The 23,144-nt window shown below is 41.7% G+C and overlaps 1 protein-coding gene across 8 annotated transcripts in view; it reads right to left on the bottom strand.

The window, feature by feature from the left end:
• The window catches only part of SPTBN5 (spectrin beta, non-erythrocytic 5), a 278,824-nt gene that overhangs the window by 202,578 nt on the left and 53,102 nt on the right, over window positions 1–23,144 (bottom strand). For all 8 annotated transcript variants that reach the window (XR_008848753.1, XM_056545854.1, XM_056545855.1 and 5 more), the window contains 10 exons: window positions 22,944–23,144; window positions 20,478–20,684; window positions 19,842–20,027; window positions 18,237–18,389; window positions 13,108–13,238; window positions 9,675–9,920; window positions 8,292–8,579; window positions 4,534–4,768; window positions 2,543–2,682; window positions 889–988 (listed from right to left, as the gene is read on the bottom strand). Coding sequence is in view for 7 of the 8 variants with exons in the window: in XM_056545854.1 (XP_056401829.1) it covers window positions 889–988; window positions 2,543–2,682; window positions 4,534–4,768; window positions 8,292–8,579; window positions 9,675–9,920; window positions 13,108–13,238; window positions 18,237–18,389; window positions 19,842–20,027; window positions 20,478–20,684; window positions 22,944–23,144 (1,887 nt within the window). In the remaining variant the exon portion in view is untranslated. The remainder of the gene's footprint in view (window positions 1–888; window positions 989–2,542; window positions 2,683–4,533; window positions 4,769–8,291; window positions 8,580–9,674; window positions 9,921–13,107; window positions 13,239–18,236; window positions 18,390–19,841; window positions 20,028–20,477; window positions 20,685–22,943) is intronic.

Genomic DNA, 23,144 nt, shown 5'->3' with positions numbered 1-23,144 from the left:
AGCAATAAGATGTCTGATCGCAGGGGCCCCGCCGCTGGGGACCCCCGCGATCTCCCCGCTACATCCAGCATTCGCTTAGAGCTTCGGGTGCAGCGCCGGCGGCTCGTGACATCAAGGCCATGACCCGCTTGTGATGTCACGGCCACGCCCCGTCAATACAAGTCTATGGGAGGGGGTGTGACGGCCGTCAAGCCCGCTCCAATAGACTTGCATTGAGGGGGCGTGGCCATGATGTCATGAGCGGGCGTGGCCGTGACATCATGAGCCTCCGCCCCACATCGCCAGTCATCCGGCACGGAGCGAAGTTCACTCCGTGCACCGAATGTTTGGGGTGCTGCAGCCGAGATTGCGGGGGTCCCCAGCGGCAGGACCCCCTGATCAGACATCTTATCCCCTTATCCTTTGGATTACCCCTTTAAGGAAACAGTCAATAGTTTTCATTATAAGTAAACTCCTCCTTTGACTAGATACTGACAAAATGGCCTGACAATGGAAAATCTTTAATTTCTAATACACATTTCTCACCTTTACAGAATCGTATTTTCAACAATACTACATATAATTTAAACAGACACCAACCCACTTAAGAGGCTAAGTAGTTCACCTCATCAAAAATCTATATGCTACCCGCTGCTGGAGTCTAAAAATTTTACCTGGCTGCTGAAATCCAGTCAGGGGCACCTGTTCTTGTGTCAAAGCCAGAGGCATTATGACAAATGCATCAGCAATAGGAAACCATATCAGAAGGAAATAGGAATTTAAGTGGATGAAAACCGATGCCGGCCATATCAGCTAAAACAGGTAAACAAAAGTCCTACACAAGACGTTCTACATTATTTTTCAATAATAGTCTATCCTGCATTATATGAGCAAAAAAAGCGACATTACCTGAAGTCTCAGTGAATCCAGGAGCCGTTTTTCTCTTTCTTCGCTTTTTTGTGCCAAATTATCATATCTCTTCTGAGTATCAGATACCCTCTGGGTTATCCTGTCAGATGAGAATATTTATTCTTCTAAAGTATATAACTTACCAATACAAAATGTAAAATAATTACTGCAGGTCATTGAGTTATCCTCTTTGGGGTACAATCTGATGTTGAGGTTGCTACACACATGTGGTGGCCAATGGACTGAGGTATCTTCCAGTGAGGGCTTTTCCACATGGCCAAATTCTTAAGAATATGGCAGAAAACATTTTGGTGCCGCAGCCTCCTATTGTTTTCTATGGAGACAGTGCATTTATCTGGGACAGACATGCCGCTGTGTGAATGGGCCCCAATACTGCCAACAATGGGTGGCAATTGGCTACTGCACACAGCTGTGGTTTCATTGTCATGCTGCAGCCACAACATTGGTAAGTCCCCTACGTCTACTTTCACATGGGTCCAATATGCTGCTGAATTTCCACAAAGATTTAAAGGGGTATTCCGGCTTTATACATTTTATCCCCTACCCCCTATTTTTTTTTCTTCAACTTAGTTTATATTAACAACACTGAGAATCTGTAGCAACAAATCTGCATTGTATTGTAGATTTCCTGCTGCGGAAAATCTGTTGCATTTTCGAAGTTTCTTTAGGCAAACTGTGTAAAATTTTTATGCAGCTGTTAGATGGTGACAACCAATTTGAGAGCCATTTAAGTTCCTACGATGTACAGTTTTTCATACATTGAACATTTCTGTATTGCTGCACAATATATATTTCAAGACACGCATGTGCAGAAATTACTAACTAAAAGTATAACTTATTTGTATATTTGCAATGCAGAACTATTTTGCTATCTATTTTACAGCTGCACATATTTAATGTGAAGGATTTGAAGCTGCAGGTTTGATGCTGGGTTCCGTTAATTAGTTTACATTAAAATCTGCAGATCTGCAGCATTAAAGGGGTACTCCCGGCCAGAAAACATCTTATCCCCTATCCGAAGGATAGGAGATAAGATATCTAATCATGGAGGGTCTCGCCGCTGGGGACCCCCACAATCTCCGCTGTGGCACCCCAGTCATCCGGTGCGCAGAGCAAACCCCGCTCCATACCGGATAACTGGCGACTACATCCGCACCGCCCCCTCCATTCATGTCTATGAGAGGAGGCTTGACGGCTAAGCTAAACCTCTCATAGACATGAATAGAGGGGGCGTGGCATGACATCACGAACACGGAAGCTCCAAGCTTCCGTGTTCCAGAAGCCACTGCTGCCGGCCCGGAGATCGCGGGTGTCCCCAGCAGCAGAAACCCCGTGATCAGACATCTTATACCCTAGATGGATAGGGGAGAAAATGTTTTCCCGCAGAGTACCCCTTTAAATCCTGCCCATCAAATGTGTGTGGGATACTGTATGTGTGAATAGACTCTTTAACTGCAGTTACTATACATTGGCGATATCCTCATTTCGTGAAATCCCATTAAAACTGTTTTGGGAAGTTTTTCCCATATGCCAGAGCATTACCAAACAGAGTGGGTGCACCCTTAAACAATCCATTTATTAATACTACCATTTAGGAGACCATTGTACATTTGGTAAGAAAATTTGTCCTTACAGAGCACTAGAAAAGTGATCCTTTTCCACTAGGGACTCTCCGTTTCTTCTAAGACTGGTCACTCGATTGTTGAGAGCCGCCAACACTTTCTCAAACTGCTTATGTCTGTTCAGAAGGCTCTGGACTGTATCCAGCTGGTCCTGAAACATAATAAAAAATGATTTAAACAGGCTTTGTTTACAGAATAACAATATGTTTATTTACAGAATAACAAAAACCATGTTTCTTATTGTTTGTTATGATAAATATTTTATAATCTACATCATATTTATCCACTTTCCAATAAATATCTGGCTTTGCATTTGTAGGACGTACCCTTTGAAATAATCATCAGCGTGGATTATAATGTAAAGAAAACCAGGGTTTATGTATAACATTTTAGTATTTATGAACATCAGTGCAAATAAATATCAGAGGGACCCAAGGGTGGTCCAAACCGAAGTCCCCTCCTTGGAGCTTCAAAATGTTGGTCATGTTGTAATCATACCTTGTTTCCCCAAAAATACACCCTACCCCGAAAATAAGCCCTAGCTGGATTATCAGGGTGGGCTGCAATATAAGCCCTACCTCGAAAATAAGACCTATGCCAGGGGTACTCAACTTGCGGCCCGCGGTCCAGATCCGGACCGTGGCTTCCAGTAATGCGGACCGGAACGCTACCCCCCCCCCCCTTTGGCTAGACCCTTGGCAAGTTAAATGAGCTGGGGCAGGGACGCTGTCGCTTTAAAACGTCCGCGCGTATGCACGCCCGACGTCACGGACGTAAGCAGCAGAAGGAGATCCCGCCGCCGAGAGCTGCAGTTTCAGTTGCGGACGCTATGAAGGTGGGGTAGTGCTGGTTTCCGCTGGGGATGAAATGTGTATTTTATTATGGCAGAGGGGTTGGGGGCACTGTAGGAGTGTGGCGGACGACAGGGGAAGGGGAGGATGGGGGGGCTGTAGCAGTGTGGAGGATGGGGGGCTGCAGGAGTGTGGAGGATGAGGGGCTGTAGCAATGTGGAGGATGGGGGGGGCTACAGAAGTGTGGAGGATGGTGGGCTGCAGGAGTGCAGAGGATGGGGGGCTGCGGGATTGTGGAGGATGGGGGGCTGTGGGAGGATGGGGAGCTGTAGCAGTGTGGAATATGGGGGGGGGGGGGGGGTGCGGCATCCTCCACACTGCTACAGCCCCCCATCCTCCACACTGCTACAGCCCCCCATCCTCCACACTGCTACAGACCCCATCCTCCCACAGACCCCCATCCTCCACACTCCCACAGCCCCCCCATCCTCCACGCTCCTGCAGCCCCCCATAAATAAATAAGCCCTACCCTGAAAATAAGTCCTAGTGTGTTTTTTGTGACTAAAATGAATATAAGACCCCGTCTTATTTTCGGAGAAACACGGTACTTGTAAAATGTCGTAAACTGAACGCACTCAGAGCATGCACAGGTACAACAACAATCCAAGTACTTCAACTCTGTATTTCTGTAGTGAATTTGTGTGTTTGTCAGCCAAGAAGTCTGTAATGAACTATAAAAAAAAAACAAAAAACGGGAGAGCACTCCATAGCGTAAAACCGCATATAGGTAAACCAGCACTGTAACTCGGAACTCTTACCATAGGAGGTTGTGTGAGCTCACACACAACAATGGTCAGTGGGAACGAGCAGAGGGGCCCGGTCTGCAGCCTCCCCAACCATACGGACAATAGCAGATGAGGAGTTCCCAGAAAGAGGTGGGTTTCAACAGCGCTGACCAGAGATAGGCACGTCAGGTGGATTAAAAGAATTTATTGGAAAGAGAATGCAAGGCGTTTCACCGTGCAAGCGCGGTGAAACGCGTTGCATTCTCTTTCCAATAAATTCCTTTAATCCACCTGACGTGCCTATCTCTGGTCAGCGCCGCTGAAACGCATCTCTTTCTTGGAACTCCTCATCTTCAAGAAGTCTGTAGGACAGTATCATCTAATGTCAGCTTAGAATAAGAAAACTAGACTCTCAAGCGGACTTACCCCAAGATCATTCACCCTCACAAATGCTTCATGGCTGGAAAGTGCTGCATTAATGCTGTCAGCTTCTCGCAAAAATTGCTGTAGCTCCAAACCTTGTTCAAGTTTCTGTTTCCTCTTTACCCACAAATCACTGAGCTCATTGTACCCATGAGTAAGGCTTAGTAAGGAATCCCGCACTTCAGAGCTATTGCTGGACTGGAATACAGTTGTTCCCATTTGCTGGAGTTCAATGATTCTAAGCAAGGATAGATAAAGAGGTTAGTGTACCATAGCATATTAAATACAGTGCTATTATGTTTTGGCAATTCCTCCCAGTATCAGTGTTTTAGTGTAGTCATGTAGCCATAACAACTCAGTTTTCTTTTTACATAGAGACCAATATATAAGTAAAACTATTAGATGGGTTATCCGGTGACATTTTTAATGAACTATTGTCCCCAGTCTGCCTAATAAAATGATAAAAATTGAACTGACCTTCCTCTGCACCATCGTTGCCTCGGGTATTGGGCGCTCCCAATACCAGTCTACTTCCACGGAGCTGGGTTGAAGCTGTAGACGGAACGTCACAGCACCATTCAGTCCATCACTAGCCTCAAAGGCGTCCCGCCTCAGAAAGTGATTGGAAATTGGTACTGTCATTACCCCCACCCACTCTGCGGACATTACAATCTGCAGCTCTGGGGAAAGCATTTTCACGGCCACAGACAGAGCGTCCTGATATTGGAGCCTTGGCCAGTAGTACAATAAAAAATTTCACCAGATAACCCCATTAACAAAGTGGACTGCATTCACAAATCGATAATAAGGACATATGTTCGTGTCCGTATTATGAATGCAAGTTCCAGCCCAATTGTCCATCTAATGATGCATTCAGATAAGGTCTCTAGACCCGCAGTGGAGTCATGGTGTCCATATACATATGCTTGGCTGAAAGTTCACATGTTTTTACAGAGGGGCAAAAAAAGTATTTAGTCAGCAACCAATTGTGCAAGTAGATGAGAGAGGCCTGTCATTTACATCATAGGTATACCTCAACTATGAGAGACATAATGAGAAAAAAATATCCATAAAATCACAATGTCTGATTTTTAAAGAATTTATTAGCAAATTATGGTGGAAAGTAAGTATTTGGTCAATAACAAAAGTTAATCTCAATACTTTGTTATATACCCTTTGTTGGCAATGACAGAGGTCTAACATTTTCTGTAAGTCTTTACAAGATTTTCCACACACTGTTGCTGGTATTTTGGCCCATTCCTCCACGCAGATCTCCTCTAGAGCAGTGATGTTTTGGGGCTGTCGCTGGGCAAAGCAGACTTTCAACTTCTTTCAAAGGTTTTCTATGGGGTTGAGATCTGGAGACTCCAGGACCTTGAAATGCTTCTTATGAAGCAATTCCTTCATTGCCTGGGCAGTGTGTTTGGGATCATTGTCATGCTGAAAGACCCAGCCACGTTTCATCTTCAATGCCCTTGCTGATGGAAGGAGGTCTTCACTCAAAATCTCAAGATACATGGCCCCATTCATTCTTTCCTTTAAACGGATCAGTTGTCCTGGTCCATTAGCAGAAAAACAGCCCCAAAGCATGATGTTTCCACCCCCATGCTTTACAGTAGGTATGGTGTTCTTTGGAGGAGAAAGAATGCTGAGTTGCATTCAAACACGACGAGTTGAGTTCATACCAAAAAGTTCTGTTTTGCTTTCATCTATCCATATGACATTCTCCGAATCCTTTTCTGGATCATCCAAATGCTCTCTAGCAAACTTCAGCCGGGCCCGGACATGTACTGGCTTAAGCAGGGGGACACGTCTGACACTGCATGATTTGAGTCCATGGCGGCGTAGTGTGTTACTGATGGTAGCCTTTGTTACTTTGGTCCCAGCTCTCTGCAGGTCATTCACTAGGTCCCCCTGTGTGGTTCTGGGATTTTTGCTCACAGTTCTTGTGATCATTTTGACACCACAGGGTGAGATCTTTCGTGGAGCCCCAGATCCAGGGAGATTATCAGTGGTCTTTTATGTCTCTCATTTTCTAATAATTGCTCCCACAGTTGATTTCTTCACACCAAGCAGCTTGTATATTGCAGATTCAGTCTTCCCAGCCTGGTGCAGGTCTACAATTTTGTTTCTGGTGTCCTTCAACAGCTCTTTGGTCTTGGCCATAGTGGAGTTTGGAGTGTGACTGTTTGAGGTTGTGGACAGGTGTCTTTTATACTCATATGTTTAAACAGGAGCCATTAATACAGGTAACAAGTGGAGGACAAAGGAGACTCTTAAAGAAGGTTACAGGTCTGTGAGAGCCAGAAATCTTGCTTGTTTGTAGGTGACCAAATACTCGTTTTCCACCATAATTTGCAAAGAAATTCTTTAAAAATCAGACAATGTGATTTTATTGTTTTTTTCCCTTCTCATTATGTCTCTTATAATTGAGGTATACCTATGATGAAAATTACAGGCCTCTCTCATCTTTTTACATGATATCATCTGACAGGGGAGAGTTGGGAGGCCTGCATAAACATTAGATGATTGTCCGGTTTTACAAAAACACTTTTTTACCAAGGCTAAGGAAACATTGGGAGGTGGAGGGCTACACACCTACTCAGTCCACTTGGTAATGATTGCTATTATTTTGCTATCTTTCTGTGTTCCCTGTGTCTTTGCATTTTGCATTTTTTGCTCTGACATTTCTCTAGTATGCTCTTTGTATTTATTGTTGTTACAGTATTTGAGGTCTTTGGGGAACGCGTTCATGCGTGCCACAGTAATACTTACATTGTGGTCACATCTCCCATGTATGCCTCCATTTCTGTACGGTGTTTCCATCAGTTATATTCTCTCCTCACATGTGATTTTGTTAACTTTTAAATGTATGACTTTCTGTGAAATTATGTTTAATAAAGCGATTTTTTTTTCCAATTGATGATCTATATACACCCTTCTTGTTTGTTGTTTGGGATTAGCTTTGGGTATGGATTAGTCACGCATGTGAATTCTTTTTGTTTATTGTCTATTTATATAAAGCACACACCGCTAACCACTGAGCCACTGTGCTGTTATTTAAAAAGTACTTAGTGCAATTGTATAGGGTAGCACTTACCATATCCGATAATAAACCTCTCTGACAAAGAGGTCCAGTACAAAATAACCTTTATTGATAATATCTAAAAATACACCAAAACCCACAGTGCAGTGGTTTCTTAACCAAATAGAATTTTAGCAAAGTTCTCTTGAGTACTATATTTGCTAATACTTTATATAATGAAGGAGCCACCGTAATGTAGGTTTTAGTGCTGTTACGGAGAAAAAGAAAACGGACATGCAGTTTTCTTTTTCTCCGCTAAAGCCCCTTCATGTTAGTGGAATCAGCGAACAGAGCTCTGAACGCTAATGTGAACCAAGCCTTATGTGTACAATGTCCTATATGTGGATAGCCTATTTTTAGGAAAGGTAGGTACAGGCCCTGCCAAGCAGCAGAGTGTCATGGCCCTTTTACTGCTTATACAAGTATATCATTACACACCTGAGTGAGGCTGAACGTATTACTGCACTAAAATGAATGGAACCCAAGTGCAGTACCAGGCACAGCTTGAGTACACAATGAAGGGGCCCTAACAAAGTAATTTAATTTAGACTTATGCAGTCAGGGAACAAAATGTCAGCTAATTCAGACTCTAAAGTAGCTTATCAGAAGATGGCCACACAATAAGTAAAAAGCAAAGTCACAATGGGTAAATAGTTAATGTCACCTCGTTCCTCACCTGTCTCTTTGACCCTCGATCTCTTTTAATAGGTATCGGTGGTCCCTAAGAAGCTGTTCTGCCGATGCAACATCCGTGCCCAACTCCTCACTTGTTAGCTTTTCCTTTATGTCCTGGATCCAAAGCATCTCTCTGCGGCTATCCTCTAGGAAAGTCTTTTGATCTTTAGCCTTTTGGAGTTTGTCTTTCTTCACCTGAGCTTCCTCTTTTAGTTGTCCAAGAAGCTTTTCCATTTGTTCAATCTGTTTTCTGATGGCTAAACTCTCTTGTGGATTTGTCTCTCTCATTCTAAGTAAATAAAGAATGAATGAATAAATATATGTTATCTAAAAATGTTTAATTTAAATAAACTTTTTCCCTACAATGGTGAACAATGTTTGTGGCTCTCCACAGCCGGGATCCCTGACGATTGGAGCTCAAAGCTTAAGTTAAAAAGCTTTTCTGGTCTAAAGCATAGGCCAGTAACCGTTTATGGGCAGAGTGCCAACATACAGGACCACCAATGATCAGTTGATCAGCGCTGGAAATAAATTGTATACGGGAGCTGGAAGCCTTGCTTCCATACACTGTAGTGGTGTTGCTGGGTCAACTGTAGGGCAGCTCCCATTCACTTCACCTGAGGATAGGCAATCAATTGGTTTAGGCTGGAAATCTCCTATTATAAAATGGAGTCTCGAATAAAGCCCCCCCACATCTTTACCTATACAACCCTAACTAAGGCATATGAGAAGGTAATGTCTCAAAGGAGTTTCCTGCTACGGGCAATCATTTTTGTTATAAGCATCTCTTGAAACAAGCTGTTCACAGGGTGTCTTATTGCTGGAATCTAAGCAACAAGAAAAAGGGGTAACCAGAGTTTTATTTATTTATACTTCACTTTCTTACCCCCACTGACATTGTCCTCCCGAAGCTGGGCCCATTGCACAGTACTTGCTGTGTTTGAAGCTGAAGCGTACACTGCCCGGTCAGCCAATCAGTAGCTGAAGCAGTGTCCAACCTCAGTGGCTAAAAAGGCAGTGCACACTCCAACCCCAAACACAGCAGACAATGTGAAAGGTGACAGGCTTGGGGTAAGGAGTGAGAAAAATAAGTTTTGTTTGTTTTTTTTTTTTTTGTTTTGTTTTTTGTTTCTTTCCCCTTTTAATTGAAAATTTCCTAATAGTATTTAAATAAAAAAAAGAAGCTTTCTAAACTTGACAACCCCTTTAAGCCGAATGTCCTTTTAAATAAAAGAATGAGGACAGGAACATGCATGCTTCTGCGCAATGGAAGGAGTTACTATTTTACTAACATCATTTTAGAACTTTTTTTTTATTTGCATATAGCTTTAGGCCTTTAGTATTTTCAGACCAGATGGCAAATGTGCATTTAAACAGTACTTACGATTCTTCCATAGACTTTAGATAAGCAATTTTCCTCTCTAACACATCGATATCCCTCTCGTGTGCTTTCCACTGACGCTCCTCTGACTCCAGATTCCCAGACAGCTCTGAACCCTCCTCCAACTCTTTTCTCTTCTCCTGTATAAGGATTTCCATATTTTTACAATTTTCGAGGAAAGTCTTTACATCGGCCAGACTGATAAGCTCTGCACCTTTCTCTTCTTTTAAGACTTCCAAGCGATTCCAGCTAAGAGTGAGAAATGTTTCATTTAATCAAGACCAGGTCAACCATAAAAACTTTGCTTACTTACAGGGTATTGTCAACAATAACACTGATGTTTGTCTATGAGAAAACCCATTTAAGAGAGACTGATAAGATAATAATTTCTTTGTATTTTATCTCTATCATTTATCAATCACACTCCTGGATGAAGTACGTAAATTACAAAATATCAAGTTTACATTAAAGGGGTATTCCAGGCAAAACCTTTTTTATATATATATATTAACTGGCTCCGGAAAGTTAAACAGATTTGTAAATTACTTCTATTAAAAAATCTTAATCCTTCCAATAGTTATTAGCTTCTGAAGTTTTCTGTCTAACTGCTCAATGATGATGTCACGTCCCGGGAGCTGTGCATGATGGGAGAATATTCCCATAGGAGCTGGACAGCTCCCGGGACGTGAGTCATCAGAGAGCAGTTAGACAGAAAACAACAACTCAACTTCAGAAGCTAATAACTATTGGAAGGATTAAGATTTTTTAATAGAAGTAATTTACAAATCTGTTTAACTTTCCGGAGCCAGTTGATATATAAAAAAAAAGTTTTGGCCTGGAATACCCCTTTAAATAAAATCTAGCAAAGATTATACATAACTTCACTACAGATTTTGGCTGGTGACATAATTGAGCCTGACAGATGCCATTACAGACACTTATCCCTTATCTATGATGAAAGTTTGTAAAATAAAGCACATTTACAAGGAAGGACGGTCCAAAATTCCTTCTTAATATTGTGCAGCTTTTTGCAGCTACAGAAAACATTTTCTAGAAGCGACTGCTAAAGAGTGCTACTCGAGGTGTCACTTTTTCTCCCTGCACTGTGGATGTTTACTTAATGTGCTCAATAATAAAACATGAACAATAAAAATTGCATGTTATTAGTTTAGATTTGTCGGTCTTTCATTTTGATTTGCATAACAAGTCACATTTTATTAGCATTCAATTCAGACTGGTCGCTTACTTTTTATTGCAACTGTTAACATCGGTCAGCCATAACAGTGAAACTATTTACGTAAGAAATGAATAACATTGGCACCTGTCAATGGGTGGGCCAGCAAGTGATCTGTCAGATCTTAAAAAGGGGTATTCCAGGGAAAAAAACTTTTATATAAATATATATATATATATATAAATATATCAACTGGCTCCAGAAAGTTAAACAGATTTGTAAATTACTTCTATTAAAAAATCGAAATCCTTCCAATAATTATGAGCTGCTGAAGTTGAGTTGTTCTTTTCTCTCTGGCAACAGTGCTCTCTGCTGACATCTCTGCTTGTCTCGGGAACTGCACAGAGTAGAAGAGGTTTGCTATGGGGATTTGCTTCTACTCTGGACAGTTCCCGAGACAGAAAAGAACAACTCAACTTCAGCAGCTCATAAAAGGATTAAGCTTTTTTAATAGAAGTAATTTACTAATCTGTTCAACTTTCTGGAGCCAGTTGAAGAACAACTCAACTTCAGCAGCTCATTAGTACTGAAAGGATTAAGTTTTTTTAATAGAAGTAATTTACAAATCTGTTTAACTTTCTGGAGCCAGTTGATATATCAGTTTTTTTCCCCTGTATAATCCCTTTAAGGCTGATGTATTGGAAACAAGAAAAAGGGCAAGAGTAAGGATCTGAGGGACTCTGACAAGTGATGGCTATATGTCAGGATAACAATATCTTCAAAATGGCAGATCTTGTTAGGTAATTCCTGCCAAAGGTGATCCAAAAAAGAACAACCAGGGAACTAGTGACAGGGTCATGAGCCTCCAAAGTTCATTCATTCCCATCGGGAGTGAATACTAGCCCATCTAGTCTGACTTCACAGAACAGCCTTTGTAGCACACATTGTAAAAAAGTTTAAAATGCAGCTGTGTTTCAGCAAAAGCTTAGCCTAAAAAATTAGCTGGAGCATTGGTATAAGTTGCATCAAGCTGAGATTCGTGAGGTGAAGCTTGCTGGGAGGTCCTCAAATGGCATTTCACCTTGTGCCCCAGCTTAGGCCTGGTTCACATCATGATTGAATTCTACGATGCAGAGATACGATTTTGGAAGCTCAAATTGGCTGAAATCGTATCTGTGCATGGACAGGTACGGACCCAATAACTTCTATGGGGCTGCAGACCCATAGAAATTAATGGGTCCGTACCTGTCCATGCACAGATAGAATTTCAGCCAATTTGAGCTTCCGAAATCATATCTGTGCATCTGGGGCTCAAATCCTGATGTGAACCCAGCCTTTTAAACCATGCAGAATTTTAGAGTAGATGGTAGCTGATAGCAACATGGGAGCTTGTCGGAATATTGTGCATAACAGACTTCCTCTAATGCTATAAGAGAAACAATGGCAACACATATAGTGCACCACGGATTGCTGCGTATTGGGCTGCAACGTGGTCAAAATGTCCAAGCAGATCTCTGTTAAATGTCAAAAGCACCTACAGTGCTAGTAAGCATCTGGACCATTAAAGGGGTACTCAGTTGGAAAACATTTATTTTAAGTCAACTGGTGCCAGAAAGTTAAACAGATTTGTAAATTACTGCTATTAAAGAATCTTAATCCTTCCAGTACTTTTTAGCAGCTGTATGCTACAGAGGAAATTCTTTTTTTTTTTTCTTTCTTTTTTGTGTTGACCACAGTGCTCTCTGCTGACACATGATGCCCGTATCAGGAACTCTCCAGAGCAGGAGAAAATCCCTATGCTGCTCTGGACAGTTCCTGACACGGACAGAGGTGTCAGCAGAGAGCACTGTGGAAAAGACAAAAAAGAAATTCAAAAAGCAAAGCATTTCCTCTGTAGCATACAGCTGCTAAAAAGTACTTGAAGGGGAAAGATTTTTTTAATAGAAGTCATTTACAAATCTGCCTAACTTTCTGGCACCAGTTCATAAAAAAGAAAGGTTTTCCACCGGAGTACCCCTTTAAGCAATGGGAAAAAGTGATCTGATTTATTACATCATTTTCTTTTGTATCATGTGGATAGGCGGGTGCATGTGTTTCTAACATGGGGAAGAGATGGCACCAGGAAACAATACGGCCAGTGAATGCCCAAATGGACATTCCTTTTACAGCCTCACTTTCTATATTGATAAATGTCTGCTGAGTTATACAAAGGTTCCCATGGTCTCCTTAGGTATATGATCAATTCCAATAAAGATACCATACCTATTGTCAATGGCCTTCAGGTGATCCAGAATTTGACTTTTCCTGTCAGGGTCAATCTGGACTAATTTATCAGCCATGTTTTTTATCTCATCTAGACGCGCCTTACCAGCTGCAAGATCCGTCAGGAAGTTCTGGAATGAAACACACAATGTTACATCATTATTTAGTAAAATATGCTTCAAAATCTGTTGCTACCTGAAAACCTGGGCTGTGAGTCATCATGGTTCATCATTACCTTCATAAACTTGATGACAGTATTAAATTACAATATTAAAATTAATTGTGATAAGGGAAATTATGTAAAGGAGCAAAATGTTGTGTTATAGATTTTCTGACAACATAGTCAGTGACTTAGCTATTCCCCATAGTCTAATCTTTTTCTCCTCTCAATTTTTGAGACCTATGTGTTTATAGACACTGAATAGACACATTGTTAAAGGGGTACTCCACTGGCCAGCATTCGGAACTAAATGTTCCGTACGCTGTTTTCGTGCTGCGGGGGGTCAGCCATGCCCCTTGTGACGTCATGTCCACACCCCCTCAATGCAAGTCTAGGTGAAGGGGCATGACGTCATTTAGTTCCCAACGCTGGCCAGTGTAACACCCCTTTATGGTCTATTCACACGTACAGTATTCTGTGCAGATTTGAAGCGCAGGATTTTCTGCTGCAGATCTCAATGTAAACTGAATGACTGAACACAGCTTCAAATCCTGCACATCAAATCTGCGCAGAATACTGTACGTGTGAATAGACCCTTAAAGCACCCCGCACTACACAGGGACTGAAGCCGGAGGCTCAGTGCAGACATTCCCCTGAATGCAGAGCCCCGGCATGTTATGGACCACCCATAAAAAGTAATGCATTTCCGTGCATTGTCCGCAGAAAGAAAAGACATGTCTATCCTTTCTGCGGACACCGGAATTTGTATTTCCGCACCAAATGCAGTGTGGAAATTTTGTTATGTGAACAGCGCAGCAGAATCCCATTTAAATCAATGGGACTCTGCTGCTGCGGAATCTCCATGGTTTCATTTTACCAGAGCTCAGTAATATATGAAAGCTGAGCTGTGATTGGTTGGCAAACCACTCCAGTTTTTGTTTAACCCCTTAAGGACCGGGGGTTTTTCCGTTTTTGCATTTTCGTTTTTTGCTCCTTGCCTTTAAAAAATCATAACTCTTTCAATTTTGCACCTAAAAATCCATATGATGGCTTATTTTTTGCGCCACGTATTCTAATTTGTAATGACGTCAGTCATTTTGCCCAAAAATCTACGGTGAAACGGAAAAAAAAATCATTGTGCGACAAAATTGAAAAAAAAACGCAGTTTTGTAACTTTTGGGGGCTTCCGTTTCTACGTAGTAAATATTTCGGTAAAAATGACACTTTATCTTTATTCTGTAGGTCCATACGATTAAAATGATACCCTACTTATATAGATTTGATTTTTTCGGACTTCTGGAAAAAATCATAACTACATGCAGGAAAATTAATATGTTTAAAATTGTCATCTTCTGACCCCTATAACTTTTTTATTTTTCTGTGTATGGGGCGGTATGAGGGCTCATTTTTTGCGCCGTGATCTGAAGTTTTTAACGGTACAATTTTTGCATTGATAGGACTTATTGATCGCTTTTTATTCATTTTTAAATGATATAAAAAGTGACCAAAAATGCACTATTTTGGACTTTGGAATTTTTTTGCGCGCACACCATTGACTGAGCGGTTTAATTAATGATATATTTTTATAATTCGGACATTTCCGCACGCGGTGATACCATATATGTTCATTTTTCTTTTTATTTACACTGTGTTTTTTTTTTTTATTGGAAAAGGGGGGTGATTCAAACTTTTAATAGGGGAGGAGTTAAATGATCTTTATTCACTTTTTTTTTTTTGCAGTGTTATAGGTCCCATAGGGACCTATAACACTGCACACACTGATCTTCTATGCTGATCACTGGTTTCTCATAAGAAACCAGTGATCAACGATTCTGCCGCATGACTGCTCATGCCTGGATCTCAGGCACTGAGCAGTCATTCGGCGATCGGACAGCGAGGAGGCACGTAGGGGCCCTCCCGCTGTCCTGTCAGCTGTTCGGGATGCCGCGATTAGCCGCGGCTATCCCGAACAGCCCGACTGAGCTAGCCGGCCACTTTCGGTTTCACTTTTAGCCGTGCGGCTCAGCTCTGAGCGCGCGGCTAAAGGGTTAATAGCGCGCGGTGCCGCGATCGGCGCTGCGCGCTATTAGAGGCGGGTCCCGGCTTCACTATGACGCCGGGCCCGCCGTGATATGTGTAACCCCGCGTTATATCAGGAGAGCAGGTCCAAGGGCGTACCTGTACGCCCTTGGTCCTTAAGGGGTTAAGATAGAATATTAAAGGGTACCTAAAAAACTTTTGACATATTATAGATTAATGTATGCAGAATAACTTTCCTATTGCATGTTATTAAAAAATATGCTTCTTTCTATTAAATTTTCCACTTTGAAAAAATTACCACTAGAGGTCTCCCTACCTGTCCTGTCTGCAAGCCCTTTTTTATAGATTTCAGACTCATGCTGGAGTCCTAAATCTCAGACTGCAGCCGGGACACAGACAAGCTCAACTGGCAGCTCTGAATTTTCTCCTCTCTGTTTACAACTGCATGTGCAGAGAGAAGAAAGATCGGAGCTCAGATAGTAAAATGAATGAGGGCATGCAGTAAGGCAGAGTCAGGAGTATGCCCTGCTGTGCTATGAGGACAGTGCTGGATCCTGCCTGTCTGATTGACAGGCAGAGAGCAGTGCTGAGCTTGTCTGTGTCCTGGCTGCAGTCTGAGATTTAGGCCTCCAGCCTGAAATCTATAAAAAGGGCTTGCGGCCAAGACTTGTAGGGAGACCTCTAGTGGTCATTTTTTCATAGTGGAAAATTAAATAGAAAGAAGCATATTTTATAAATAACATGCAATTGGAAAGTTATTCTGCATACATTAATCTATAATATATCAAAAGTTTTTTTTGATGAAAGGTACACTTTAAATCTGGGCCAATGAATGGAGCGGTAGCGTACATACCCGACCACCTCTCCCGTCAGGCAGGGAGCTTTTGGAATCCCATTCTTAACCACTGCAAGGGTTTCCAGCTGCCAGACCTCACACAATTATATACAAAGAGATCCCTATATAATTAATAGCTAACTAACTAAATATCGTCATTGGCAATTTGTGTAGAGCAGTGTTTCCCGAGCAGTGTGCCTCCAGCAGTTGCAAAACTGCAACTCCCAGCATGCCAGGACAGCCGTTGGCTGTCCGGGCATGCTGGGATTTGTAATTTTGCAACAGCTGGAGGCACCCTGGTTGGGAAACACTGGTGTAGAGTAATTTAAGGCATACACTGTCCTGATCATCACTATATAGAAATAAATCTTGTACAGATCATTGCAACACCATCCTGGCAAACCTACCGTATGCACATTTCAACGTATTTTGTTTACAGCGTATGAAAATATTAAAACAGATAATCCTGCCAATAGCATTTAAGTCATTTTACACAATGTTCTTTTGTAACCGGATAAAATAAATTTCCTGGATCTGTCAAGAGCGAAGCTCAAAATTACGCCTGGAGGAGCCGCTTCGAGAATTAACATTCAATATTTAAATTGAAACCATGTTTCTTTTTGTAAAGCACAAAAAACAAAACTACTGTCATTAGCATGGAAGTAACCAAATACACTAAGTTATTTCAGATTACGGCCAACACACACACACAGACTGCTTAGACAACATTCTACCTGACCTTGTGTTATGGACATGGAAGATAAAGTCTATTTGTGCTTTTGCGACCATAAATTCCCATTGAGTAGACATTATATGGCTAAACAGCAGTATCCAGCGCTTTAAAGTTAAAGGGGTTATCCAGGAAAAAACTTTTTTTATATATATCAACTGGCTCCAGAAAGTTAAACAGATTTGTAAATTACTCCTGCTAAAAAAATATTAATCCTTTCAGTACTTATGATCTACTGAGGTTGAGTTGTTCTTTTCTCTCTAAGTGCTCTCTGATGACACGTGTCTCGGGAACTGTCCAGAGCAGAAGCAAATCCCCATAGCAAACCTCTTCTACTCTGTGCAGTTCCCGAGACAAGCAGAGATGTCAGCAGAGAGCAGTGTTGCCAGAGAGAAAACAACAACTCAATTTCAGCAGCTGATAACATTTTAAGTGTCCTTCTTGATGCTGTATATTTGCGCCAAAAATATAAGGACTTGTGCAAAATTTGTGCGTGTAAAGAGAAAAGACGCAGTAGGTAAATCGATGTCCAACACAATCAGGTCTACCATACACTGTGATTTAGAATTCCACTTGTAAAGTTCGATGAAAAATTACGCAAAAAAACCACGCAAAAAACGGAATTGCGCAAAAAAGATTAAGCAATATAGACAGTTAAAAGGCCCATACAAGTCTATGGGAAACGTTATGCATAACGTCCAAATGGCAGGAAATATTTTGATAAATACTTGGTACACATATTACTTGTAATATGTGTACTTATAAAAATTATATGTAAAATAAGAATATATGAAAGTTAAATTAACCCTAACATACCCCCTTATATAAAGGATGAGGTTTTCGTTTCAAGTCTCATGCAAGTATATAGGACTTTGGGTACCTTACTCCACAAGCTCCGCTCTGCTTCTCCTGGTAAATGCGTCAGTCTAGCTTGCAAAGCCACCCCCGCATGCCACCCGCCATTTCCCAAAGCTACGCCACTATTTTCTACCCTTTTTGTGCATTGGTCCGACTTGCAAATCAAGCCACTCCCACAAAGCTATGCCCCCTACTATTTTCGTCTTTTCCCTACCTGAGGATGGCATATGAGGACAGTATATAAGGATAATATAGGAGGGCGGAATATGAGGAGTGGAAATAAGGAGGGGTCATAAGGGCAAAAGCTTCCTCCTTTGCTGCTGTTCCTCCCCACAAGGATCAGATAGGAAAAAACGGGCAACGCCAGGTACTCAGCTAGTCCAATCTAAATAAATCATTTTTATGCAAATCAGAGTCAGCTGTCCTGGACAGATCTAAAAATGACTACAGTACTGTATTTCGGTAGAATAAGAGTAGTAAGCGGTAATGTTACAATAAGTATTTACCTCATACTTTATTTGCATGACCTCCACATTATCAGGGTTTGGCTGCAAAGTCAGAAAAATCTTCTCCTTGTCATCCATCCAAGACTGGAACTCCCCACAAGAACTATAAAACTGATATAGACGAACCATGTCTTCCAACGCCTTCTTCCGTTTCTACAAAACAGGTACAGTCTATCAGATTTTTGTTACAATTTAAATAAGAAAACGATTTTTGGCACTAAAGAAAAAGTATACAGTTAAATCTCTCCAAAAGACCACCACTTTAGAAGACCCCTCCCTTACCCATACCAGATTTTCTGGCACCATAGAGAATGAATGGAGCACTGGCCGCGCATGCACAGTGCGCTCAATTCATTCTGGTGACAATTTTGTCCCTGTTCACAGGATCAGTGGGGGTCCCAGCGGTCGGATAGGGGATAGCACGCTGATAAGAGAACACATCTTTAGGACTGGTATGTCAAATGCTGACTGTATTTATTATGTATAATTCATTTTATAATATATTTATAAGGTGAGGAGTTTTGTTTTTTGTGATACAAAGCCCTAAACTCCTTGCATAGTTCGATTTTAATAATAGAATTATGACTGTCTGCAGCCACCTCGAGGGGAAGATTGATGCGTACAATTATTAAGTTGAACAGTATGCAGTAAACTCTTAACTCTCCCCAAGTGGCTACTGAAGGTAGCCAGAAAATTCCCATTTAGCTTTAAAGGGATACTCTGCCCCTAGACATCTTATCCCCTATCCAAAGGATAGGAGATAAGATATCTGATTGCGGGGGTCCCACCGCTGAGGACCCCCACAATCTCCCTGCTGCACCCGACATTCCTGTAGAGCGTCGGGTGCAGTGCTGGAGGCTTGTAATGTCATGGCCACGCCCCCTCAATGAAAGTCTATTGGAGGGGGCATGACATCACGCCCCCTCCCATAGACTTGCATTGAGGGGGTGTTGCTGTGACGTCACGAGCTTCAGCCCTGCATCGCCAGTCATCCGGCACGGAGGAAAGTTCGCTCCATGATGTCTGGGGTGCTGGAGCCGAGGTCCTTTGGATAGGGGATAAGAGGACTAGGGGCGGAGTATCCCTTTAAAGCTACACAGGGGATTGGTATCTGTAATATTTATACTCTGGACATTTGGCACAATAACCTTTGTATAACATTTTAAAAGGCTACTGTATGTGTATGTGTGTGTATATATATATATATATATATATATATATATATATATATGTATGTATATAGTAGCAAATAGGCAGCAGCAACTCCATAAAGTGCAAAAAGTGGATTTTATTCACACAACGTGAGGCGACCTGGTCGCCTCACGTTGTGTGAATAAAATCCACTTTTTGCACTTTATGGAGTTGCTGCTGCCTATTTGCTACTATTTTATGGATCCCTGAACCTGGGCTCTATGCTGAAGGCACCCGTGCACTTTATATTGAGGATGTGCTGCTCTCCTTCTGCTTTTGTGTGTGTATATATATATATATATATATATATATATATATATATATATATATATATATATGGCTCAACCAGAGCTTACTATCAGAGCGAAGCACTGTGAGTGATGAAATTTCCAAATCCATCCAAAAATTCTTCACCTTAGCGAGTTGTTGAAGGTTCTCATACGAAGCTTCTATCTCTTCCTGCACAGCTCTGATTTTTTCTGGGGACATCTGGGGGTCTTGTCTAAACTCATCAATCTCTTGTTTGGACGCCAAATAGCCTCTTTTTTGTGGTCTGGTCCTCTCTTGCGTTATTATTAAAATCACTGGCTTTTTTTCTTGCTGCAAAAGAAATAGAAATAATTACAGAACTTGCCAAGGTTATTAGACAGTAGAGTTGTCCATGAGGACGGATTGTAATACACAGAAATTCTACAACATAAAAGGAAAGATCTACTATTGTAAATGCATCACAATTACATTTGTTATGTATTTTAGACACTTTTAAGATTTGGCCAAAAAGGGGATGGAGCTTCACAGCAAAGGGGAGTGGCTTACGGAAAGAGGGCATGGCTCGTGTACGACTATGTGCCAAAAATTAAGCCAAAATTGCAGTGTAAAATTTTGGAGTAAAAAAGCCATTAAAATAATGATCCACTGTGATGAATCTGGTGCATTTTTAGTCTGTCTATTCTAAGTTTACGCTGTTTAGACAGGTTTTTAAAGTATTTCAGAGGAAAATAAATAATTTAAAGCTGCTCTACTGATCTTGGTGGGACTGGTAAGACTTACAATTAAAGGGGCTTTGCCTGCTACAGTCTGAGCCTGGTCTCCAAGCCTCCTCACTTCCATGGCATAGGCCGAAATCTCTTTCTCAAGCCTCAGGTGTCTCTGTAAAATGGCTTCAACACTGGACTCGTCCTTGCCATAATCTTCACTTGTAAGAAGCGGCAGACGCTCTTTCAGCCAGGATTCTGCTTCATTAGCATCAGCAAAGTACTGTATGAGAGCAGAGAAACATGATAACATGAATAGAAGATACATCATAAACAGTCAATTCTAAATAAAAGGTCTCGACCAGTGTTTTCCAAACCAGTGGGCCTTCAGTTGTTCCAGCATGCCCAGACAGCCAACGGCTGACGCATTTCTGAGAAAATAAATCAAAATGAAAAGCTAAAAACAGCAAAATCCAAAACCACCGTATTTTCTTGACGAATTTGATTGCAACCACCACATAAACAATGCTGATTAAATTATCCACGATGGAAACAAAGGAATGTTCTGACCTGTCAGACATAAAATCCATTGAAGAGCCACAAAAACTACTATGACATAAACAACATTTAGGCCCTAGTTCAATCTAGGTTGTGGTGGTGTGGGAGAGAAACCAAAAGCACATAAGGCTGAAAACAGACACACAAGTTTTTGTAAAAAAAATAAATAAATAAAATAAGCAAAACAAAAAAATTTAAAATACATTAAAAAAAAATCTATACTCGCTGTATGGTGTTTTGTTTGAGCCAAAAACGCTACAGCCAGATGTTACCTGGGAATCGATAGTGAAATACTATACCCATATAGCGCTTTTATTTTTGCAGTTTTTTCACATTTGAGGGTATGGTCCCATGTACCGCTTACGCAGCGTATTCTCAGATGATCATACACACAGGTCTAGCCAGTGGCAGCCCTGCATTTTCAGTGAAGATTGGAGGCGGAGCCACACGCCAGCATGACTGTGGCACGTGGACCCGCCTCCATTATTCACTGAAAATGCAGAGCTGCTGCAGGCTGTGTATGATCATCTGGAAATATGCAGAGTATTTCCCTGCAGATGATTTTGCGCAGCGTGAAATACACTACGTAAGCGGTACATGGGACTGTACCCTAAGTGATGTTTTTAGACCCAGTGTAAGTTTTTCAGAATTGTATCATGCTCTGCATATGGGATTTTTTTTCCAAGAAATTGTGGTTTTTTTTCCTCTGTTAGGCTTCTATAGGTGGAAAAAAAATGCCTGAAAATATGCCATGTGTGCATGTATGTTGGTGTTTTTTCAGGTGTATATTCCCCAATAGAAATCCTTTAATCATAGAAACACGTGACTTGTAATGAGAACAGTGCAGGGGAAAAAACGTCATACACAAAACACCTTTACTAATGCACTATTTTTGAAAAAAATGCCTTAAAACTGCATCATGGATTGACAGCTTTTTTGTGGTGACCCTGGGAAATGGCCATGCTGGTTAATGGATATCCATGTAACACATGGACAGCTAAAGTCTACTAGAGCGGCCCATTTTGGCTCATAGAGGGTTTCCCAAGTGAAGGCCCCTCTCTCTGATGTACGTATGCCTTAATAGGGCATATGGACAGGGGGTTGTTTCCATGATAGAATGGGTTTATAGGTTTCCTATCATATGAAAAAAATTAAAATAAATGACATGTTGCTCAGACATGTTAAAAGTTTTGTTTGCACCTGGTCTGACTCCTGACACTGGCTGCTAGTTATAAAACAGAAAAATTTGTGGCAGTGCACTGCTCACTCACGGGCTGTCAATCAAATCCGACCATTTCACTGCAGAAGTATATGCAGTGAGAACATTTGATCTGGAGACTGGTCAGGGCGTAAAGCATGATGCTGCGCACTTTCCCGGCTTGTAACTAGTGATTGTAGGGGATCTCAGAGGTGAAACCCAATGCGATCAAAGTGTTTTTTTAATTTTTTTCTTATAGTTGATAGTTATCATTTAAAGGGGAACTCCGGCCCTAGACATTTTATCGCCTATCCAAAGGACAGGGGATCTCATGTATGATTGCGGGGGTCCAGCAGCTAGGGATCCCCGCGATCTTTGCCATGGCACCCCAGTCATCTGGTGCACGGCGCAAACTCCAAGGCGGATGGACTGGCAAACCACAGCAGCAACTCCTCCATTCATGTCTATGGGAGGGGGCGTGGTGGCTAATACACCGCTATCACACCCCCTCCCACAGACATGAATGGAGGGGGCGTGACATCACGAACAGGCTTCCGTGTTCATGAACGCCCCACTGCCAGTCCGGAGATCGCGGGGGGTCCCAGCGGGGGGGTCCCAGCGGCGGGACCCGCGTGATCAGAAATATTATCGCCTATCCTTTGGATAAGGGATAACATGTCTAGGGGATGAAGTACCCCTTTAAGGTATTCTCTTAATATCTAACATAATGCTAAACCCAAAAATGTAACAGAATCGTTATTATCCCCCCAAAAATAGGCATATTACCTGTTTTATGAGTGCTGCCACCTCCAGACGAAATTTACTTCTTTTGACCTCTTCTTGAAGTTCCAGCCACTTTTTCTGAATGTTGTCAATCATTTTCTGGATAGTTGCCTGGTCTGTGTATGCCAGTTGGCACAGTTCTTTCCCATTTCTAACAACCTTGGCCAAAATAGATTGGTGGGAAAATATCTCTGCTTCTAACGC

Source organism: Hyla sarda, chromosome 11 (genome assembly GCF_029499605.1).
Source record: "Hyla sarda isolate aHylSar1 chromosome 11, aHylSar1.hap1, whole genome shotgun sequence".
Taxonomy (NCBI): Eukaryota; Metazoa; Chordata; class Amphibia; order Anura; family Hylidae; genus Hyla; species Hyla sarda.
Note: the sequence above shows the minus strand (reverse complement) of the source record. Positions and strands in the feature narration are given on the sequence as shown.